Source organism: Coenobita brevimanus, chromosome 50 (assembly GCF_032717465.1).
Source record: "Coenobita brevimanus isolate Jiangsu-jjx chromosome 50, ASM3271746v2, whole genome shotgun sequence".
In the NCBI taxonomy this organism is placed as follows: Eukaryota; Metazoa; Arthropoda; class Malacostraca; order Decapoda; family Coenobitidae; genus Coenobita; species Coenobita brevimanus.
In genome coordinates, this window is record NC_137003.1 from 47505502 (window position 1) to 47526064 (window position 20563).

The following is a 20563-nucleotide window of genomic DNA, read 5'->3' on the forward strand; positions in this document are numbered from 1 at the left end:
GTTACGCTTGTGTTAGTATTGTGCTAGACTTACATAGAATCTACGTTACGTCCATTATACGCCTGTGTACCCTAGTGTTATCCTTGCGTTACGCCTGTGTTGCGCCTGTTACTCTTGTGTTAGGTCTGTGTTACCCTTGAGTTACGCCTGTGTTACCCTTGTGTTACTCTTGCATTACCCTTGTGTTATGCCTGTGTTATCCTCGTGTTAAGGTTATTCCCCTTGAGTTACGCTTGTGTTACCCTTGTGTTAAGGTTGTGTTACCCTTGCGTTACGCCTGTGTTATCCTCGTATTAAGGTTATTGCCCTTGTGTTACCTTTGTGTTACGCCTGTGTTACCCTTGTGTTACGGTTGTGTTATGCCTGTGTTACGGCCCACCAAACACGCCACCTGGCAGTGATCATGTCCACCACCATCACCACGACACAACCCGGAACCAGGCGGTCACTGGGCCAGGTGCGGGGGGGATGGGGGGGGGAGAGGGACGGGGAGGAGAGAGACAGGGGGAGCTGGGAGAGGGAGAGTGGGGAGAGATCGGCTGGGGGAGTGGACAGAGAGAGGGGGAGTTGAATGGAGAGGGAGAAGTTTGATGGAGGGAAGTAGGTAAGAGGTAGATGGCCAGAGAGAGAAGGGGGAGCGTAGAGGAGTGAGAGGGACAAGGAAGGGGTGGAGGTTAGTAGGAGAGGGGAGAGGGGTAGGGAGGAGGGGCAGTGGTGGGAATGGCAACATAAGCTAGACAGACAAGGAGGATAACAGCCACTTCCAGATGTACGCACACAGAACTAGGCTATCGTAGTTCAGTCCACTGATCTATCTATAGCTCAGTCTATTTATCTATTTATCCATCTATCTATTTATCTGTCTACCTATCTATCTATATGTGCGCGTGTGTAGGTTATATATATATATATATATATATATATATATATATATATATATATATATATATATATATATTTGTGTGTGTGTGTGTGTGTGTGTGTGTGTGTAGCCTATGTATGTATATGAGAGAGAGAGAGAGAGAGAGAGAGAGAGAGAGAGAGAGAGAAAATAGATCTGCAAGGGAAAAAGAAGGCAAAACAATGGGCTACACTTGACAGGGGGGAGTCACCACCTGCCCTACGCTAGCAGTTGGGCCCCAGAGAAAGATTGGACTGGCAGCATTTTAACTCCAGCCTAGCGCCTTATCAACCAGGCCACAGTGTGTGTGTGTGTGTGTGTGTGTGTGTGTGTGTGTGTGTGTGTGTGTGTGTGTGTGTGTGTGTGTGTGTGTGTGTGTGTGTGTGTGTGTGTGTGTGTGTGTGTGTGTGTGTGTGTGAGTGAGTGAGTGAGTGAGTGAGTGAGTGAGTGTGTGTGTGTGTGTGTGTGTGTGTGTGTGTGTGTGTGTGTGTGTGTGTGTGTGTGTGTGTGTGTGTGTGTGTGTGTGTGTGTGTGTGTGTGTGTGTGCTCAGATTATTTATGTTTTAGCTACGTGACTTTCCTTCCTTTTGCTTCTCCGTCTTTTTCTCTCCCTACACTCGTTCTCTCTCTCTCTCTCCTAATTTCCTTTTCCGTCTTTCTCTTTTTACTCTGCCCCTTTCTCCTTCCCTCCCACTTTCCCTCCTATTTTCCTTCATATCCTCCTGCTTTTCTTTCTTCCCTCCCTCTCTTCCTTACCTCCTCCTTCCCTCCATACTTACTTCTCTCCTCTCTTCCTTCATCCCTCCATCCATCCTTCCCTCCAAGCTCCCTCCCTCCCTCCCTCCTCCCTTTCCTCCTTCCTACAAAATACAGTAGTCTGACCTAAAATAAATGTTGCCATATGTTCTTTGTCAGGGAGGGAGGGAGGGAGGGAAGGAGGGAGGAAGAGAAGGAAGAGAGAGAAGAAGGGAGGGAGAGAAGCAAGAGAGAGAGAGGGACGGAGGGAGGAAGGCAGGAAGGGATGGGGGAAAGTGAGGGAGGGAAAATGTACAGAAAAAAAGAGGAAGGGGGAAGTTATGGAGAGAGAGAGAGAGAGAGAGAGAGAGAGAGAGAGAGAGAGAGAGAGAGAGAGAGAGAGAGAGTCAATTTCCCTCTCAAAACGAAAAAAAATAAAAAACACATCATCATAAAGTCTATCATTCAGACACACACAGGATTTTCCATTTATTTCCATTTGCTGAGTTATATCTTTTAGTAATCATCGTCATCATCATCACCACCACCGTCATCATCATCATCGTCATCACCATCACCACCACCACCATCACCATCATCATCGGGAGCTGCGCAACCACCACCACACAAAACTCCACACTTCTATATCATACACTATCCCCACCACCACACCACTCAACATAGCGTTCAACCACACACTTGCTACCACCACACACTGCCATACTCCACCACACCACCACTGCCTAACCTTCATACATATCACGCCCCCACCATCACCTCACTACCACATCACACCCTACCACACCTCACCAGACTTCAACCACTCCCTGACCTTCCACCACACCACACCACACAACACACCATCACAGCTCACCGCCACCACTACCACCACCACACACTACTTCACCCCACCACACCCTACCACCACTCCCTCGCCCCCGCCCCCCCCCCCAGCGTGACACATTATATTCAGAAGCTAAACTAACTTTGGACTCTGGTTATTTCCGTCCGGCTTTCACCCTGAGAGAGAGAGAGAGAGAGAGAGAGAGAGAGAGAGACAGACAGACAGACAGACACGCAGACAGACAGACAGAAAGAGTCCACTTCTGTGCCTCACTTCCGGTAGCGGGGCACGGAAAGGCAGGGTGTGACACAGAGTACACAGACGAGTGACTAACAAACCGGGTACGCGAAAGTGCAAGCAAGCCAATGAGTTTAAACTGGTTTCGTCCGACCCCTTGGGATGCACACAAAGATATCATGGAGGTAAGTGGATGAGATATTTACACACACACACACACACACACACACACACACACACACACACACCAAACTGAGCACTGTCCTCATTGGTGACGCACACGAAGCCGATTTTAGCGAAGACCACGAGATGTAAACAATAAAGATAAGTAAAGATAGGCAAAGATAACGCCCAATACATAAATGTGTGTGTGTGTGTGTGTGTGTGTGTGTGTGTTGAGGGGCGGGGGTAACAGAGAACCTTAATGTAGCAGAGTTTATAAAAATATCTGCCATCTAGAGTACATACCCTGATTAAAGGCAACGTGATGCAGGGTACGAGGAAAGTAGAAGATGAAGGATAAGAATAGGAGGAAAATGTAGAAGAAGAAGAAGCAAAAGAAGAAAAAGAAGATGATGATGATGATGATGATCATCATCATCATCATCATGATCATGATCATGATAACGAATTTCAGAAAAAAATACCATCAACTGTGGAATGTAATAAGATGATCTGGAAGAGAGAGAGAGAGAGAGAGAGAGAGAGAGAGAGAGAGAGAGAGAGAGAGAGAGAGAGAGAGAGAGAGAGAGAGAGAGAGATATTAACTTATCCCTAGTTCAAATAGTTCCCTCAAAGTCAAACAGATAAATAATACTCTAAATAAAGCAGGAAAATACTAGAGAATAAGTCACCGTTGGGAATATGTTAAGTGTCCCTAACGCACCGAGTGACCTAGTATGAGTGGGGTTGGGGAGAACAGGTAAAAGGTTACGTAAGGCGCATCATCATCATCATCATCACCATCATCATTAACAACAACAACATCGTCATCATCTTCATCATCACCATCATCATCAACACCATTAGCAACATCGTCATCTTCATCATCGTCACCATCAACAACAACATCGTCCTCATCTTCAACATCATCGTCACCATCATCATCATCATCATTATCATCATCATCACCAACTCCTCCACAACCACCACTACCACCACCATCATCATCATCTCTCTCTCTCTCTCTCCCCTTGACTACCACAGGTCCCTGTGAACAGTAAAATCGACTGGCACCTCTTCGTGACTAGCATCATATCAGTGTTAATCACTTGTCACAATTTCAAGGGCAGAAAAGACTGTACTACGTCTCTATTCCCTTTCCATAGCACTTTTTCGTGACTATAGGACGATATTCCGATGTTATTATCTTGTTACAACTCGATGGAAGAATAAGTCAAAACTACTGATCTACATCCCCTCCACAGCAATTCTTCGTGACTAGCACTATATTCTAATCTCATGTTACGGTTCATAATTCAAGATGGGGAGAGGGCAATTTTAGGTCGTTAAAGTGAACAGCTAATAGACAGGGTTACATAAGGTGCAACAGAGAAAGGTAAAAGGACAATAAAAAATACAATAAAAAGAGAACAACAAAGGTAGAGGATTTCAAACAGTTCCGTTGGTTGTCGTTAACAGTTATAATAAGAAGATAATAAGGTAACAGTACGTGATAACACTGATAAGATAAAATGGGAGCATCGCTATTACGGGAAGGGAAAGCTGAACAGGAAGTGGGTGCTTGTGTTGATGCTTGGGATACTGATTCTCTCTCTCTCTCTTTCTTTCTTTCTCTCTCTCTCTCTCTCTCTCTCTCTCTTTCTCTCCTAAATACGGCAGCTACAGTATATCCTGTTCACTTTAATCAAATGTAAAATTGCATGCCGTCTTTCCATCTTGATTCCTGAACAACAAGAGATTAACATCAGAATGATGCTAGTCAAGGATAAGTGCTACAGAAATGATGTACAGCTGTAGCACTGTCTAATCCTGCCACTAAGCTACGGGAAATAGGCTGCAGAAGAACGAAAATCCCCGCTAATTCAAGGTGAACGAACAACGAACCTACAACATGCTCTAGATTTTGAAATATAACACGAATAACTCAACTGTCCTAAGGAGGTACACCTGTATATTATTTTTCATCTTTTTATTTTCTCCTTGTCACTATAATATACAGATGACTAGTTCTATTCATATTAGGAATGTTCTCCAGCTTATGGCATTACAGATCCTACCTCTTTTAACTTGCCATTCATATCCACTTTCTTTCATGATTCTCTTCCTTCCTCCCTTTCCATCCTCTCCGCCTCTTCCCCCTTCCCTTCCCTCGTCCTCCGTCCTTCCCCTGTCCTTTCTACCCCCCCTTTCCCTTACTTTTTTCTTTCTCTCTCCCCCCTTCCCCTCCTCTCCTCTTGTCCCTCCCACCCCTCCAGTCTGGGAGCTATTTCCCGTCCGAACGGTCTTGGAATGTTGCCTCCCCCTCCTCCTCTCTCCCTCCCCCACCACCTCCTTCACTCCCTCCCTGTCATTTTTTCTCTACATCTCGCTCGCTCATTATCTCTTTTATTCCTCCCTCCTCCCCTTATCTTTCTCCTATACATGTCGCTCTTCGGTTCCTCCCCTTTTTCGTTTCTCGCCCCCCTCCCCCCCTCTCTCTCTTCCCATCCTGCTCTTTTTCTGTCTTTCCTTCAACCCTCCTCCCTCTCTCTGTATAACGCGCTTTTCCATTCGTACCTCTTCTTCTGTACCTCTCTCTCTCTGACCTATATTCCCTATGGTCCCTCCACAATATCCACCACTAATCGACTCTCCCACACTCACTGTTTCTTTCTTTCATTATCTTTCATCCAACGTTCTTAACCCCTTCCATATGATGATACTTTTCTATACTACTACTACCCACTTACTTTTACCCAACTTCGATGACTCCCACTCATTCTCTGTATTCCTTTCTCTTTCTGCTTTCTTCAATTAACACCTTCCATACAATTCCTTAATTTTTTTAGTTACTCTTATTAGCTCCTAATGTTTTTATTTAGCTTAATCAACTGTCTCATTCTTTTTCTTGCCCTGATTTCTTAGTATCTCAGATCTTTCAAATTTCTTCCTCAAATTTCTATTTTTTGCTTTCTTCGTACCCCGTTTCTCAGGCCTTATTTACCTGCTTGTCTATACAATATGTAAAAAAAAAAAAATCAACTTGTCACTGTCATTCTTCTTCCCTCATACATATTTTCCTTTTTTATGTTTTCTTTGTTTCATAATTCTTCTCCCCCTCCAAACTTTTCAAATTTGTTTTCTTTCCTCGTAACCATTGCTTTACTTACTAGCTTTGTAAAGAAATTCAATGAAATTCTACCACTGTCATTCCTCTCCTCCCTTTACTCATTGCCTGTTACATATCTCCTCTCCTTTTTATTTTTTCACTATTTCCTCCGCTGTTTTTCATGTCCTCCATTCACATCCCTGTTTCAGTCTTTTCCTCTCTTACACACTTGTTACAACTGCTCTTTATCCCTTCCTAAACTTTACTTCTATTTCTCATTCAGCTTTCTTCTCACTACTAATCTCCTTCCCCTTTCACGTTCATAATTTGTGTTCCTCCAATCCTATATTTACCTGGCATCCAATTTGCCTTTCTCATCTACTCAGCATCACCAATTAAGTTTTCTCTCTCCCTCCCCTTCTTTATTTCTCCCTCCTCCTCTTCATCTTTCTCTCTCTCTCTCTCCCTTCCTCCTCCTCTTCTTTTTTCTCTCTCTCTCCCCTCCTCCTCTTCCTCTCTCTCTCTCTCTTGCTGTCTCTCCTCCTCCTCCCTGGTGAATTATATCTACCTCCAGGCCCTCCACATGCCTCCACGCACCTCTTCTTCCCTCCTCCCTCCCTCCCCATCTCCACAAGTCTGTATGCTATTCCTGACTCCATAACTGGACATCTAGCATTAGACTTAGATTTTTGTTATTTTTGGTTTATCATCACCCCCTACTCCCACCATTACCACATAAATCATCTTAAATTATTTTACATATATACAGAATGATTTCATGACTAGAGCTTATTAGATACATATAATTCAACATCATTTATCACTAACCATAAATATTGAGACTAAACAGCCTAGCTCTTGGTCCCTATGCTTCTATGGGAGCAATAATGGAGGTGATGATAAACAGATACACGCAGATAAATACAGCAGCTTAATTAACTAAGGGTGGTTTGGTCACCCATCTGAACTACCATACTCTACAGATGCAAGGTACAACTGTAACAGAGTATATTCCTTCCACTCCAACATATGCTTAACTTCATTACACAGGCATTTCAAAACTACGTGATTCTATAACATATTGTATCGACAGACAGTCTATAACTATGTGTCTATAACATGATGTATTGATAGGCAGTCATGTCTATGTCGGTAGGAGTGATATGTAAACATCACACATTATGCATATAAAAGATAATGAAAAGAGCAATTTGTGGTGAATGGCAGGAATGCTAGTTTGAAACTGGGAAACCGACTACAGTATCACGATTATTGCAATTATCTTGAATGGCCATAAAACCTGCTTAATTACTGCCTAGTGGTGACTCATGCAGCTGGGAAATGTGCCATCAGGTTAATACTCTCAGGCTATGACTCGCTCTCAGCTGAATAATACAATTTGGAATTAGCCAGAATTGAGTATGTGTGAGAGAAAAAGGTGGCCGCACTAGCGCTCTCAGGCTCCTATATTCACTCTCAGCTGAATTAAATCCCCAGGAAACTGCTGAAGCAAAATACAAGAGAAGCTGTAAAAGACTTAACAAGGTTAACTCACAGAAACACGGAACACTGCCCTTCGCATAGAACCCAAGGTGAACATCTTGGATGGGACAGTGGAATATGGTGTTATGATGCATTCAGTCTCACTCCACTACAGTCAGTGTGAATGTACCTGACACAATTGCATCCCCTCTTGGCTGAATTTCTGCTACCTGAATATGATAATACTAAATCCATATATCATTCCTTAATATTTCCTCATATTAGCAACAAAGTTTACTACTCATCTCCAATAACAATTCAGCATTTGATATGGATTGGTAGCAGTGTTCTGTCATGTGAGACCTGCTATAACTTGCGCTACATCCACAATAGAGGAAATTGAAGTACATGCATACACAGCTTCACTCATCATTCAATGCTTCATAATATATAAATGCTTCAGTTTTGTATTATATATTTAAGTATATAACAACTGTTAATTACAATGTCCTGCAATATAAAACAAACAAAGCATTAAAATATTATAAGAAATTTACCCCACCAACATACATGACCAAGAGCTAAGCTGAAACTGTAGTATGGTAAAAATAAACAGAATTTCATTACTGGATGTGTAAAAACATCAATTCATCTAAAAATTATTTTAACATAACAACAAAATAAACCACCCAGAAGCTACATGGGAATCTTGAAGCTGGAAAAACACATACAGTAAAACCTCGATATAATGGACTTCAATAGACCGGATTTCACTTTTATCAGAATCTAGGAGCTACCGGACTAAATTCCTATACAGTATAATGGAAAAAGTCCAATAAAGTCAGAAGCCGTCCGGACTGCCTGACCACTCCAGCTACGTTCACTACCATAAAGTATATAAAAGACACGTTTATCAATGTACGGTACAGTATTATTATGTATATTATACCATTTGATCATTGTAGTGAAGGTATAATACAGCATATTACTGCAATTGTAGTAAAAACAGTTTAAAACCATTGGTGTGATCCAGACTAATGACTGATATATTGGAATGGCTTGGGCCCCAATTAGTCCATTATAGTGAAGTCTTACTGTATACCTCAGAAAATTCCACCAAAAAGCTATTTCAATTAATCTCAAAATCTTGAAAAAATACCATAAAATAAGACACTAAAAATATAATTTCAGTAACCTCAAACACATTCTTCATAAAACTACTGTGTCAGATGATATACATGTCTGCCTTTGTCACTGGTGATTCAGGTATACATCTTCCAGTGATAAGTGGCAGAAACCATCATCCATTCACCTGATGCAATGTTGCTTATTTCTTCTTTCACCTTAATCATTGTATCTCTGTGTCTGCTCCTCTTCTTCCTATTTTGTCCTTCTCTTCCTTCAATTTTTATTATAATTCTTTACACTTCACATAGCTCTACAATGAGTGGTAAGCTGAATAGTTTCCTGTAACCCAGGAGGCCTTTCATAACACTGGGTGGTACCCATACAACTAGGTAACAGGGTGATATGGAGTCTATTATGGTGCCCCTGTTTAATGGATGAAGAGATGCTAATGTGGCATGCATCCAAGAACCAAATCCCCACACTTTTCCTCACACCTTACAATATTTGAGAACTGTCAACTGCAAGGGAACACTGGTGTACTGCAGGAGGTAGCCTTGCAAGAGCAGTTGCTTGCCTGTAGTTGATAGGTCTGCTAGGCCAGACAGACCAGGGCTGATCAACAACAGCTAGCTATATCCTCCACATACGTAAAACACTGTCATACAAAACGGTATACCATAGTCTGTATTACAGAACTGACACATCAGAACTTATGTAAGTCTTGGTGTCTGTCTTTAAATTTCAGCAAGAGATGCAACAACAACACATACTGATAAAAGAATACAGGTACAACTCCTTGTGAACTTTTACTCTGCTTATTTGCATATTTACAAAAACTGTGGCATCAACATAGCTGTCTGAAATCCTCAAGTGTATAATGTCATATGCATTAAGCTATTTCATTACAACACCAACATTACCCTTTCCTAAACTTGAAAAATATTACTGTTCATGCTTTATTAAAGAATAAAAAAAAATGAATAACCCTGAAGGAACTGGGAACAGATCATTACCTTAACCTTGTTCCCATATGCATAAGGGATGAGAAATCTCTGTGTGGCTTCTTAACTTTTTTGGAGCTTATAATGCTGAATATATTCTTGTGTTAATTAAGTTGGAATGAAAAAGATAAAGTGAAGATCAACAGAGTTGTGCAGGCAGTGGCTTTCCCTCCAGTGCAGCCAGAATGTTGGCAGAGGTAAGAGTGGCCATCCCTTCACGGGTTTTAGTCTCGGCACTCCCAATGTGAGGTATCAACGCTGCAGAGAAATAAAATGAAAACCTGTACTAAATGTTACCTACGTACGGCAGACCTTCATTATACAATGAACCGGTATGTGATGAATTGTTCATACCATGACAAAAAAGTTGGGACCTTTTTTGATACACAACAGAAGTTTTGTTTATGCAATCATTATGACTCCATACAAATCCTCAGTGGTCGATATACTATAACTGTTTTTGCTTAATACGATTACCCACATGCAAGTCTACATTCAATTGTTTGTTCCATGATGGCCTTTGCACTCATCACTATCAGGTGTCAGTGATGGAACAACAGTGTGGAGTCCAGGCAGCAAGTGAAGTGCAGTGAGGTGAAATAACTAACAGTTTAGGTGAGTTGGGAACTTATTTTTATACGCTGTTGAATGAGTGACCCTTGACCAAAAACATATTCATTCCCACTGAACCAGTGTTATAAATGATTCAATATATAATAAACTGTTATGTGATGGACTTTTCCCTAATACATTCTCCTCATAAAATGAGGGTGAACTGTAAACACTATCTATTTATCTATCAATCATTCAGACCTTTTTTTTGCCCCATTAAGAGTGTACATGTCATCTATGTAATATCAGACACAATAATTGGTATGCCTCCCAGGAAACAAAGCCAGTAAGCAGTCCATCCACTCTATAACATAAACAATACCAACAGAGGTTCAAGGTCGGCGTGAGTTTGCAATGGTATAATGGGGAAGCCATCAAGAGGTGATAGATGTCTCTGGTCTATTTTTTTCCTTTCCTTTTTTTTTTTTTTTCCTACTTTTGTCTGCATAGTATGTCCTTATTACATTTACCATCCATCCACCATCATCCAATCCTATGTCGCCCCATGAGGAGTGTCGGAACCTGGGGCTAGGCAAGCTGGTCCTGACATTTAAGATCAAAGTGATCAGCCTCACTCATCCCTGAGTGGCATTATGTGAGCAATAAACCCCAACCACCCCTTGGATATAAACCTACACAGGCTCAATCTGACTGGAGCACCTTAATTACCCACTATACCACCATGCGCCATAATTTGGTTATAGCTGTTGTTACCAGTTTACCACCCAACGTAGTAAATGGTTTCCTGGTGTACAGGAACCTATTTGGCTTATCATTCAGTGTAATGTCACCCATAGGCAGAAGGACGAGGAAATAATGAAGGAAAGAAAGAAAGAAGAGGGAGTGTAAAGTCACAAATAGGCAAAAGGAAGAGGAAAGAATGAAGGAAGGAAAGACAGAAGAGGAGGGACGAAAGAGAGGAAAGGGCAGACATCCAAAGCAATACAAACACTAAATAAGGGCACAAGAACTCTGAACAAGAACAAAATACAAGAACACCACACAAGAACAAAATACATGAACACTAAGCAAGAATGCAAAAAAAGAGAAACAAGAACACAATATGAGAGCACTGACCACAACCACAGGAATGCTGAGCATGAATACAGGAACACTAAACAAGAAAACAATATAAGAAAACTACCCAAGAACACAATACCTGTACAAGAAGACCTAACAAGAACACAACACGAGGTACTCACTGCAGTTGGGGAGGGTGGTGAGGGGGTGGTCTGGGGGAAGGGGCTCTGGGGTCATGACATCGAGTCCGGCTGCTCGGATCTTGTTGGTCTTCAAAGCTTCAATCAGCGCATCCTGCTTGATAACGCCTGCAGCCGTACAAAAGGGAAATTTATAGAATTACTGTATTATTGCCCATTTAGTCAATAAAAAATGTAGATATGGTTTACTTCTTATCCACTTGAATTAGGGTGACATTCTCTTTTTTGTTTATTTTTGTGGCTCCCAGACAGATTTATTCAACTTGGAAAAGAGCTACTGTATCAAAAGGTTCTTATTATGGCTATATCTAACCCCTCCAGTTCAAAACGTCGATCCTAAGCCAAATAAAATCATCAAGAAATGGCAAGAGTAAAATGAAAAGACATCCCTGGACTCAAAGAGTTAATCTCTGCGAATAACTCTGTCACTCATCAAACCTGTTAGGAACTCTCTAGGACTTAAGTTCTCGGACTCAATTTAGTAAACTTTTCAGCCACAGATGATGCTTTTATCATTTCTCAAAGAGTGGGTGGAGTCAGGAAGCAGGAGAGGCATGAATGAGGAAGTGATGAGAAGGTGGGGTACTGGCACTTGAGTTCATTGCTTCAGGAATGTGTGTGTGTTCACTGAAACCCAATGAGTGACACAAAGAGATAAAGAAATAATAAACTTGGTGATAAAAATAATGTGATTCATGAAAGATGTGGCGTGAAGGAAGCTTATGGACTCCAGAATCGAAGGAAGTGTACCAAGAACGTATGTTCATGTGGAGAGAATGGATAACAATAGGGTGGTGAAGAAGGTATATCTGAGTGAATCTGAAGGAGGGAGGAGGCGAGGCAGGCCAAGGAAAAGGTGAAGAGATGTGGTGGATGAGTGTGTGAGGAAGAGAAGTTTGGAAGTCGGTGAGGCTATGGAACTGACAAGAGATCGAGCTGGCTGAATGAATGTTGTGAGGAGAAGTGCATGATCATGGATTTGGCACCCCTTTTTTAACGTGGCAGCGTCTGGACTGACTCTATCGGATACATTTATGTGAAGCTACAAAACGTGGTGAATATTTTTGGCGTATCAGATAGCGCCAGGATTCCGAGGGCTTGAATGATGAGTGAAAGGAAGCGTGACCCATTGGATTGGGCAAATTTTGGCTGTCTGGACATTGTTACCCCTCACCCTGCCCTAGGGTGGGAAAGGAGGTCCAGATGATGATGATAAAAATTAACAAAGTGTAACTGTTTACACTGATAATTTACATCAACATAATTATAATTTTAATATTCTACTTAAAAAGAACTTTCTTCACTTTCTTCTTTAAAATGCTTTTCTGGATGTTACGGTACTTGTTTTTAGGTAAATATTTTTGTATTATTCAACTGTGAGTTCTGATGTGGATGTGATAGGAAGCGTTAGGATGAATACACTGAGGTGGTTTGGCCATGTGGAGAGGATGGAGGGTGAAAGACTGACGAAGAGAGTGTATGTGAGTGAGGTGGAGGGGGGGAGAGGGAGGGGAAGGCCGAGGATGAGATGGAGGGATGGGGTGGAAAAGTATTTGAGAGAGGGGTGTGTGAGTTGGGAGTAGGGCAGTGAAATGGCGGGGGACAGGGCGATGTGGAGGCGATTTGTTTGTGGCCACCCCGAATGGGATTGAGGCGTCTGGCAATAGATAGATAGATAGTTCTGGTTGAAGTGTTCTATGCAAATGCACCAAAACTTGCCTCACTAATATTGAGCTGCACAGCTTGATTGACACAGAAGTTTGAACCAATGAAAATGAGTCCCAACTCTCCACCCACTGACTCCCCCCCCCCCTTCCTGTCATTTCCCACCACTCACTCTCCACCCCTGTCTATGCAACGACTGAGGTGCCATCTCGATTGACAAACATACTAAGACCGAGACAATTAGCCCTAGATTGTACCGGTTTCAGTTCTTCTCGTCAAAATATTTCAAAATGAGAAAATGTGATGAAACTATGACAGATATAGTCCCAGGCACCACCACATGTTAAGTCTTTGGCAGTCCTAACAAAAATACTTAGCCTACAAGTACAGGTAACATCCTTTTACACCTCAGTGTAAAGTATTAACCTCTGATATAATTATTATGGCAATCTGGCTTAGGTTACACAGATAATGTAACAAATAAGTGTGTCCATTGCAGTGGTGAAAGGGATAACAGCTGCATCTCCTCTCATTCTCTGGTCTATTTTTCACTTAAATCCCTTGCCAATCCTTCCTTTACCATTTCCATCATATATACGGCCTAATTCTCAATTACCTTCCTTAATCACATGCCACAATATATACAAACAATGCATACAATACCCCTACTACACCCTCCTAAATCCTCCCTTCACCCTCACCCCACCCTCCTCCTCACCTCCACGTGAAGTGTTGACGATGATGGCAGTGGGTTTCATTTTGCTGAAGGCCTCCTCATTGAATATCTCCCTCGTCTGGTCATTTAATGCGCATGTAACACAGATAAAATCAGATTCTTGGAGCAGGGTGTCAAAATCAACAAAATCTGCACCAACTTCCTCTCCTGAAAAAGAATTAAATGTTACAGAAAAGTTAATAATTCTGGTACAACAAGAGATGAAATTACCCTCTTCTCCTTCTCAAAAAGTGTCAAAACAAGGTTACCCCCTAAAAGTTGGTGGAAAATTATGGGAAAAGGTTCTGATATATAAGAAGATTTGTAACACTGTGAGAGTCTCAGATTGGGCCTGAATTTTTATTTACTTGTGGCTGAGTTTCCTGCCCAAGGATGCTGACTAAGTATTTTTTTATCAAGCATGTAAACACATTTCACTCTCATGGTACAGTCAGTTTCATATTACCTGATGGAACTGCACATCTTGAACACTGGATCATATTAGCATGAAATTCTGTTAGTATCCACTATAGCTAATGTACGAAAAAATCTCTGGTTACCAGTCACATCAACACCTCAATCTGCTTACACTGAACTTCACTTGGCCATCAACAAAGGTCAAAGGGGGTTAGGGATCTTTGTCAAGTTATACCAAACACACTATATCAAACAAATCTAAGGAAACCAACCTTCCGATCGAGGTCCTCGTCCACTGTAGATAATCTTTTCGACACCAAAACCCTGCAGTCTCTTTGCCACAGCTAACCCAATGCGACCCAAGCCAAATATTCCAACAGTTGACCCTGTTAGGCCCCACCCAGTCATCCAGAGGGGTGACCATGCGCATTTGGCCCAACCACCACTATAAATAAAGACCATGAGGTAAAAAAAAAAAAAAAAAAAAAAAAAAAAGTAAATAAAAATAGCAAACACGTATTAGTATCAACTGTTTCTAAGCAAAAAAAAAAAATCTGAGGAAGCCAAAATAGAAAAGGTATCATTCTTCTATCCTGCAAAAAATTTGTCTGGGGAATCCAACAATTAAACAAAAAAGCAGTTGCCATACTGAAGTGGTTGATGTTGAATGTTTTTTAACCCTCTCATAGTAAAAAGTCCTTTCTAAGCTGTAAAAGAAGCAAAAAATCTGGGAGAAACTACATCTGAATGACTGCCAATTAAAAAGAAAGACTCAATGGATAATGTTTCTAAGTTCTTCATCATGTAAGGCCCTTATCATGTAAAAGAAAAAATAATAAATAAATAAATAAACAAAACCTGGGGGTAAAAGAATCACCCAAAAATGTCAGGATCATAGTAAAGGGGTTACAGGGGGTTGTTTCTAACTCTTTCACAATGTGGGATCTTTAAGATGCAACAAAACTGTCTATGGTGGCAAGAACAGAATACAGTATAAAAATTACCACAGTGGCATAGTTAACCCGCGCCATCCCGGCGACGTGAATTAACGCGGCAACATTGCAAGGTCCCTAATTTGCACAATTTTCAATTTCACGAGTGATTTCGCGAGTGATTTTTGGCATGTATACACGGGACACCTTCCTCTATTCCTCTACAAGATGCCAAGCAGGAACAATGACTTACACCGCATAATATCTCCCCCCCCCCCTGCACGCCATTGTCTTGGCAATTCACCTGTTACCAGTGACCTGGCCAATAAAGACATTCAGGGACAGAGTGATTCCCCAATCGATGACAATGTGGAGGACAATGTTTATGTACATAGCATTACAGGAAGAAACAGTCAGAAATGATGATCAGGTAATGTGGGAAAAAAAAGGTCATGAATGGTGATGAGTTAGTGAGTGAAACAATGCTTATAATGCCTATATTACTGTTTGAAAACCAATATACTCTTGTACTACATATAAATTCGTACCAAGTAAATAAATAAATACTGTTTATGAGTGGATAAAATAGTTACCCTCCCATAGAACTCATTTTGTTTTGTGCCAGCCTGTTAGAAAACCCAGTCAGGTAAGGAAGTACTTGTACCTAAATCGCGTATTTTAAACCTCAGGTGAGCGATTTCTCTATGAATTTTCGATGTTTCTCACCAAAAGCGGATGTTTGGGCCAAAAAAAAAAAAAGGTCCAAAAACGTCGGGATGGGGCGGGTTAATAGCACTGATCATGGGAAGGGCAGCAAAAACAAAGAGGAAATCAGAACTGATGAATAAAACGTACAATACTGGGTATATAGTTGTACACTAATCCCGTTGAAGCTTACTTAAGTAGCTCTGCGTGTGCCTCAAAAAGTCTCCGTGCAGTGGCAAGCAACAGTGTGACAGTGAGCTCAGCTGTGGCATCTGTTAATACTCCAGGAGTGTAGCCAACCTGTAAGGAAGACAGCAGACAGTAGGAGATAGCTACAAAATGAGAGGGAATCACCACAACACTGCAGCTTATGCCAGTTAGTAGTGGTAGTTGTTGTAGTCTCAGGTTCATCTGAAACATGAACCCAGTGGACTGCAAGCCAAAGCTGGCCTTCTCTGGCATTCCACCATCCTCCTTTCAGAGGAGGAAGGAAGCTGGGGGGTTTGTATAATTGAGTAGTGATGCCATCCAGTTATATCAAGGCCAACACATGAATGCATCCCTCTCCAACAGATATACTGTATCCAGTACGTAATACTGTACGGTTGTGAGCAGTAATATCTTACCGCTTTTTAAACTACCATGAAAAATTAAAAGGCTCCTACAAAGTATTCAGAAAACTTAGATATACCCTGAAGATTGCATCACTGGGTTTCAAAGGACATTACTCACAGCACTGTAATTTGCTGTAAGGAAGTGGATTGGTAATAATGTGCACAGCTGCATAAACATCCCTATGAAACAGTTACTCAAACTCTATCAGTGCAGGAAGTTCTTGTTATATGTCACTTTTTCTTATACTATTTTCCATTACCAAGTCTACAGTCATTTACAAGAATATTGCGTATTCAGTTCTACTGCTTCCTATAAAGCTGTTTTGTCAGTTCCACCAAATTACAGTATCAGCCGAAGAGAAAAAGTTGTGATATTCTGGATTACTTCCCTGACTATTGTTACACTGAGTGGCTGTACTGTATTTGGAAAACTTTATTGTTTTCAAAATATTCATACAAAATTATTAACAATACAGTACAGTAATGAAAATGTTAATCACAGTCTAGTCCTAGTTCCAAAGCTGAAAACTCACCTTAATTCCACGTTTCTTGATCTCATCTAAGCTGAGGTGATCATATCCAACAGACATGGTTCCAATCACCTTCAGGCTGGGTCCTAAGCAACACAAGTGAACAGTGAATAAACATTATCATCATCAGTTTTTCCTACCAATGATGGGATGAGGTAGGACCCAGAAACTAATACACGTGAATCATAAAAGTGGGAGAATATTAACACATTAGCTACCCAGGGAAATGGCATTTCACTTAATTCATACATTAATCAAGAACTCACAAATGCTTGTTGGTGAAATAAAAGAACAAATATTAACTCCAAATCATTTGAGGCAAAATAAGGGTACAGTAAACCCTCGATATAAAGAACTAACTGGGGGAGGGGTGGGTCGCTATATCCGAAAGTTCGCTATATACGAGGGGTTTGGTATTTCCGAGGGATTACAGAACTCAGTTTGCTATATAAGGGGAGTCGTTCTGTCCTACATGCTCAAACATAACCTAAACTAACTCTATGAAGTTTTACAAGGAGAATTCAAAGGTTTATGAAGCAGTACATGTAAATACAATACAGTACTGTATGAAGTTGTACATATCAATACCCATAATAAGAATACAGCATAATGTAGTACTGTTACAGTACACTTACTGTGCCAGGATGGGATGCTGTTGAAGTACACTTATTGTGCCAGGAAGGGATGCTGTTGTCACCGTGGGATGATTCGCGAACTTCTCTCACATTTAGCGACCTTTGTTCGCAAAATCCGGGGGAATTTCGGTCATGATTTGGCCATTCACTATATCCGAAATTCGCAATAACGGGGTTTGTTATATCGAGGGTTAACTGCATTAAAATTTCAAAACAGTAAGGAAGGGAATCAAGTAAATGTGTAATGTACACAATGAAGCTTCATAAAGCTTGTACAATGTCAGATGCTTAATGAAACTTCATGTGGAGAGGATGGAGAGTGAAACACTGACTAGGGTCATATGAGAACAAGATGGAGGGGGAAACAGGATGAGACTGAGGGATAGGACGTAAAGGTAGGTAAGAGAGTGGGATGTGGGTTGGAGAAAGGGCAGCCAGATGACAGAGGACAGGATAACATAGATGCAATTTGTTTGTGGTCACCCCTAATGGGCTTAAGGCGTGAGGTGATAAATGGATTGATAAATGGACATACACATACTAACCTAATATCCCATATTACCTGCTGCATCCAACAGATCTTTATCAATCTTCTCAGTCAGAAGGCAGTATAACGCATCTTTACCCACAATCCTCTTCAACAGGTGTTCACGTGGGATTGGTCGAGGCTCCGGCCATACATCCACATCACATCTGTTGTGGCCATTTTTGTGCTTGTGACAAATGAAGCGGTAACAGTCAATCCCATATTACCTTGTCTGAGTTGTATGGGACCTAGACTTGGCTACAGCTGTCCAGTGCATTAATGGTTTGATGTAATCCCTAGTTTTTGGACCTCTATATATGAGTATGGAGAGACAGTTGGTTAAAAATACTAGTATGCTAGATAATTTTCTCACTCAAGTTGCTGCATTAAAGGTGATAACAAGTTCGATGTCACCTTCAATTAAATCATGTTCTTTTAAGTTTCAAAACACTGCAATTACAGGAAATCCGATTAAACTTCAGATTATACACCTATGCAAGATGGCTAATTCAATACCAGTACATGTTAAGGAGTAACCTAAGGTACACTTACTTTTCCCTGAGCATATCCAGACACTTCTGTGGGAGATCAGAGCGAGTCACAAGGACCTTTGGTTTAGACATGGCTGCTGCAGACACACTCACAAATCTGCAAACATAAAAAAGGGTCAGAGAGTAAGTACTGTAAAGGCTATATTGATATTTCCACCTGCTCTGTGGCTACAAAGCTTTCAAATTTACACACAGTACTGGGAAAGAAACTGCACAGAAAAGTAATGGAGCAATTGTACTGTACTATGTTGCATTCAACTTAGAGTAACGGCAAACATGCAAACCAAAAAATATATACACAAATAATCTACAGTAACAGAGATTAACCTAGGCTAGTGGTCAAATCCCATCAAGCAGTTTAACCCACAGACCATGAGGGGTTACTGAGTGTCTAACTATTTATTGCTAGATGCCTTAATCCCGTAAGGGGTGCCGGCAAACAAATCGCCTCCATGTCGCCCTGTCCCCTGCCATTTCACTGCCCTGTTCCCAGTTCACACCCCCCTCTCTGATATACCTCTCCACTCCATCCCTCCATCTCATTCTTGCCTCCCCCTCCCTCTTCCCCCCTCCACCTCATTCACATACACTCTCCTTGTCAGACTCTCACTCTCTCTCCTCTCCAAATGGCCAAACCACCTTAATGTGTTTCTCCTAACGCTTCTTATCGCATCCACATCCACACCACAACGCTCCTTCACTTCCTCACAGTTTTGTCAGTCTGTCTCTCCATGTGACTCCACATGCTCCTCTCAAATAACAAACAAGAAGCCTCGGACCACGACTGACCAAAAGGTTACTGAGTGGTGAGAAAAAATATCTGGAATTAATAAAAATAAAATAGGCTAGATACGTCCTCAATTTAGGTTTAACAGCCACCCAAGATGGTCTATTACCCTTTAAATCTTGGAAGGTTTCACAGTGGCAAGAAAAACCTGACATCGGCCACAGTGAAACATACAAGTCATCAGCCAAGGGTTAAGGGTTAACTAATAAAGGTCCACTAAGGCAGTCAGGGTATCATACTACTGCTAGCTACAAAATTTTTACTTAGCTAAAGGATGAACCACTTCCTTCAAGAGTTGAGTTAATAAGTGTTGGTGAAACTGGTTCTAGGGTTACTATGAGAACATCTTAACTATTAATGCAAACTAAAAACGAGAAAATAGCTCAAAATTGCTACAGCAAGCTACAAACGACACAAGGCTACTGTGAAAAACACAAACTTCAACCTATACCATCAGTCAATTCCTTTACCTTCCTCTACGTATATAGCTGTGTGGGTGATACAGAAGTCTTACACAATCTAATGATGATCTGAGGCCACAAAATACGGGAACTTCTCCCCAAAAATCCCAGCTAGCGATCAGTCCACTGAGGACCTGTCTTCACCGCTTCAACCTAATTACCTGGCGCTGAGAATAGGCCTCGCCAGGATACCTTGGGCCCTGAGAAGCTTGCAGATCGTGGCACCAGAAGCTGTCAGTGCAAGAGGATGCCAATACATGGAGTTAAATAAGGATGCCGGCCCGGGTAGAGATACTGTAAACACAAGGTCGCCATGAAGGATGCTGCTGCGGAGGCAGATTATATAATTGTTTGCCACATTTGTACCTGCAAGATTATATAAAAACCCTTATTAATAAAAATTATTTAGTCTACTAGCGAAATTAGATTTATACATATAATATCTATACAGGTTAGCTAAAGCTTTCTGTTGCACCTCCATAGCAAATTCTCCACCATAGAAATGAATCACAGACAGAGAGGTGTAAGTTGTCATATCTCGCCAGATTGAACCTTACTGTGTGGTTGATAGAGCTGAATTTCCAATGTACTTCT

General features: G+C 41.3%; 1 protein-coding gene across 2 annotated transcripts; it reads right to left on the minus strand.

Moving 5' to 3' along the window:
• Nucleotides 1-7984: 7984 nt before the first annotated feature.
• On the minus strand, nucleotides 7985-20259 carry LOC145399649 (glyoxylate reductase/hydroxypyruvate reductase-like). 2 transcript variants are annotated; one of them, XM_080272190.1, is made up of 9 exons: nucleotides 20131-20259; nucleotides 18723-18818; nucleotides 18207-18337; nucleotides 17013-17095; nucleotides 16059-16165; nucleotides 14501-14673; nucleotides 13815-13979; nucleotides 11414-11539; nucleotides 7985-9857 (listed from the first exon to the last, which is right to left on the minus strand). In XM_080272190.1, exons 1-9 carry the CDS (start codon nucleotides 20226-20228, stop codon nucleotides 9739-9741), a joined length of 1098 nt encoding a protein of 365 aa, XP_080128316.1. In that variant the 5' UTR covers nucleotides 20229-20259; the 3' UTR covers nucleotides 7985-9738. The 2 variants fall into 2 exon arrangements, with proteins under 2 accessions (XP_080128316.1, XP_080128317.1); XM_080272191.1 differs by having other exon boundaries at nucleotides 20162-20179.
• Between the last annotated feature and the right edge of the window lie 304 nt (nucleotides 20260-20563).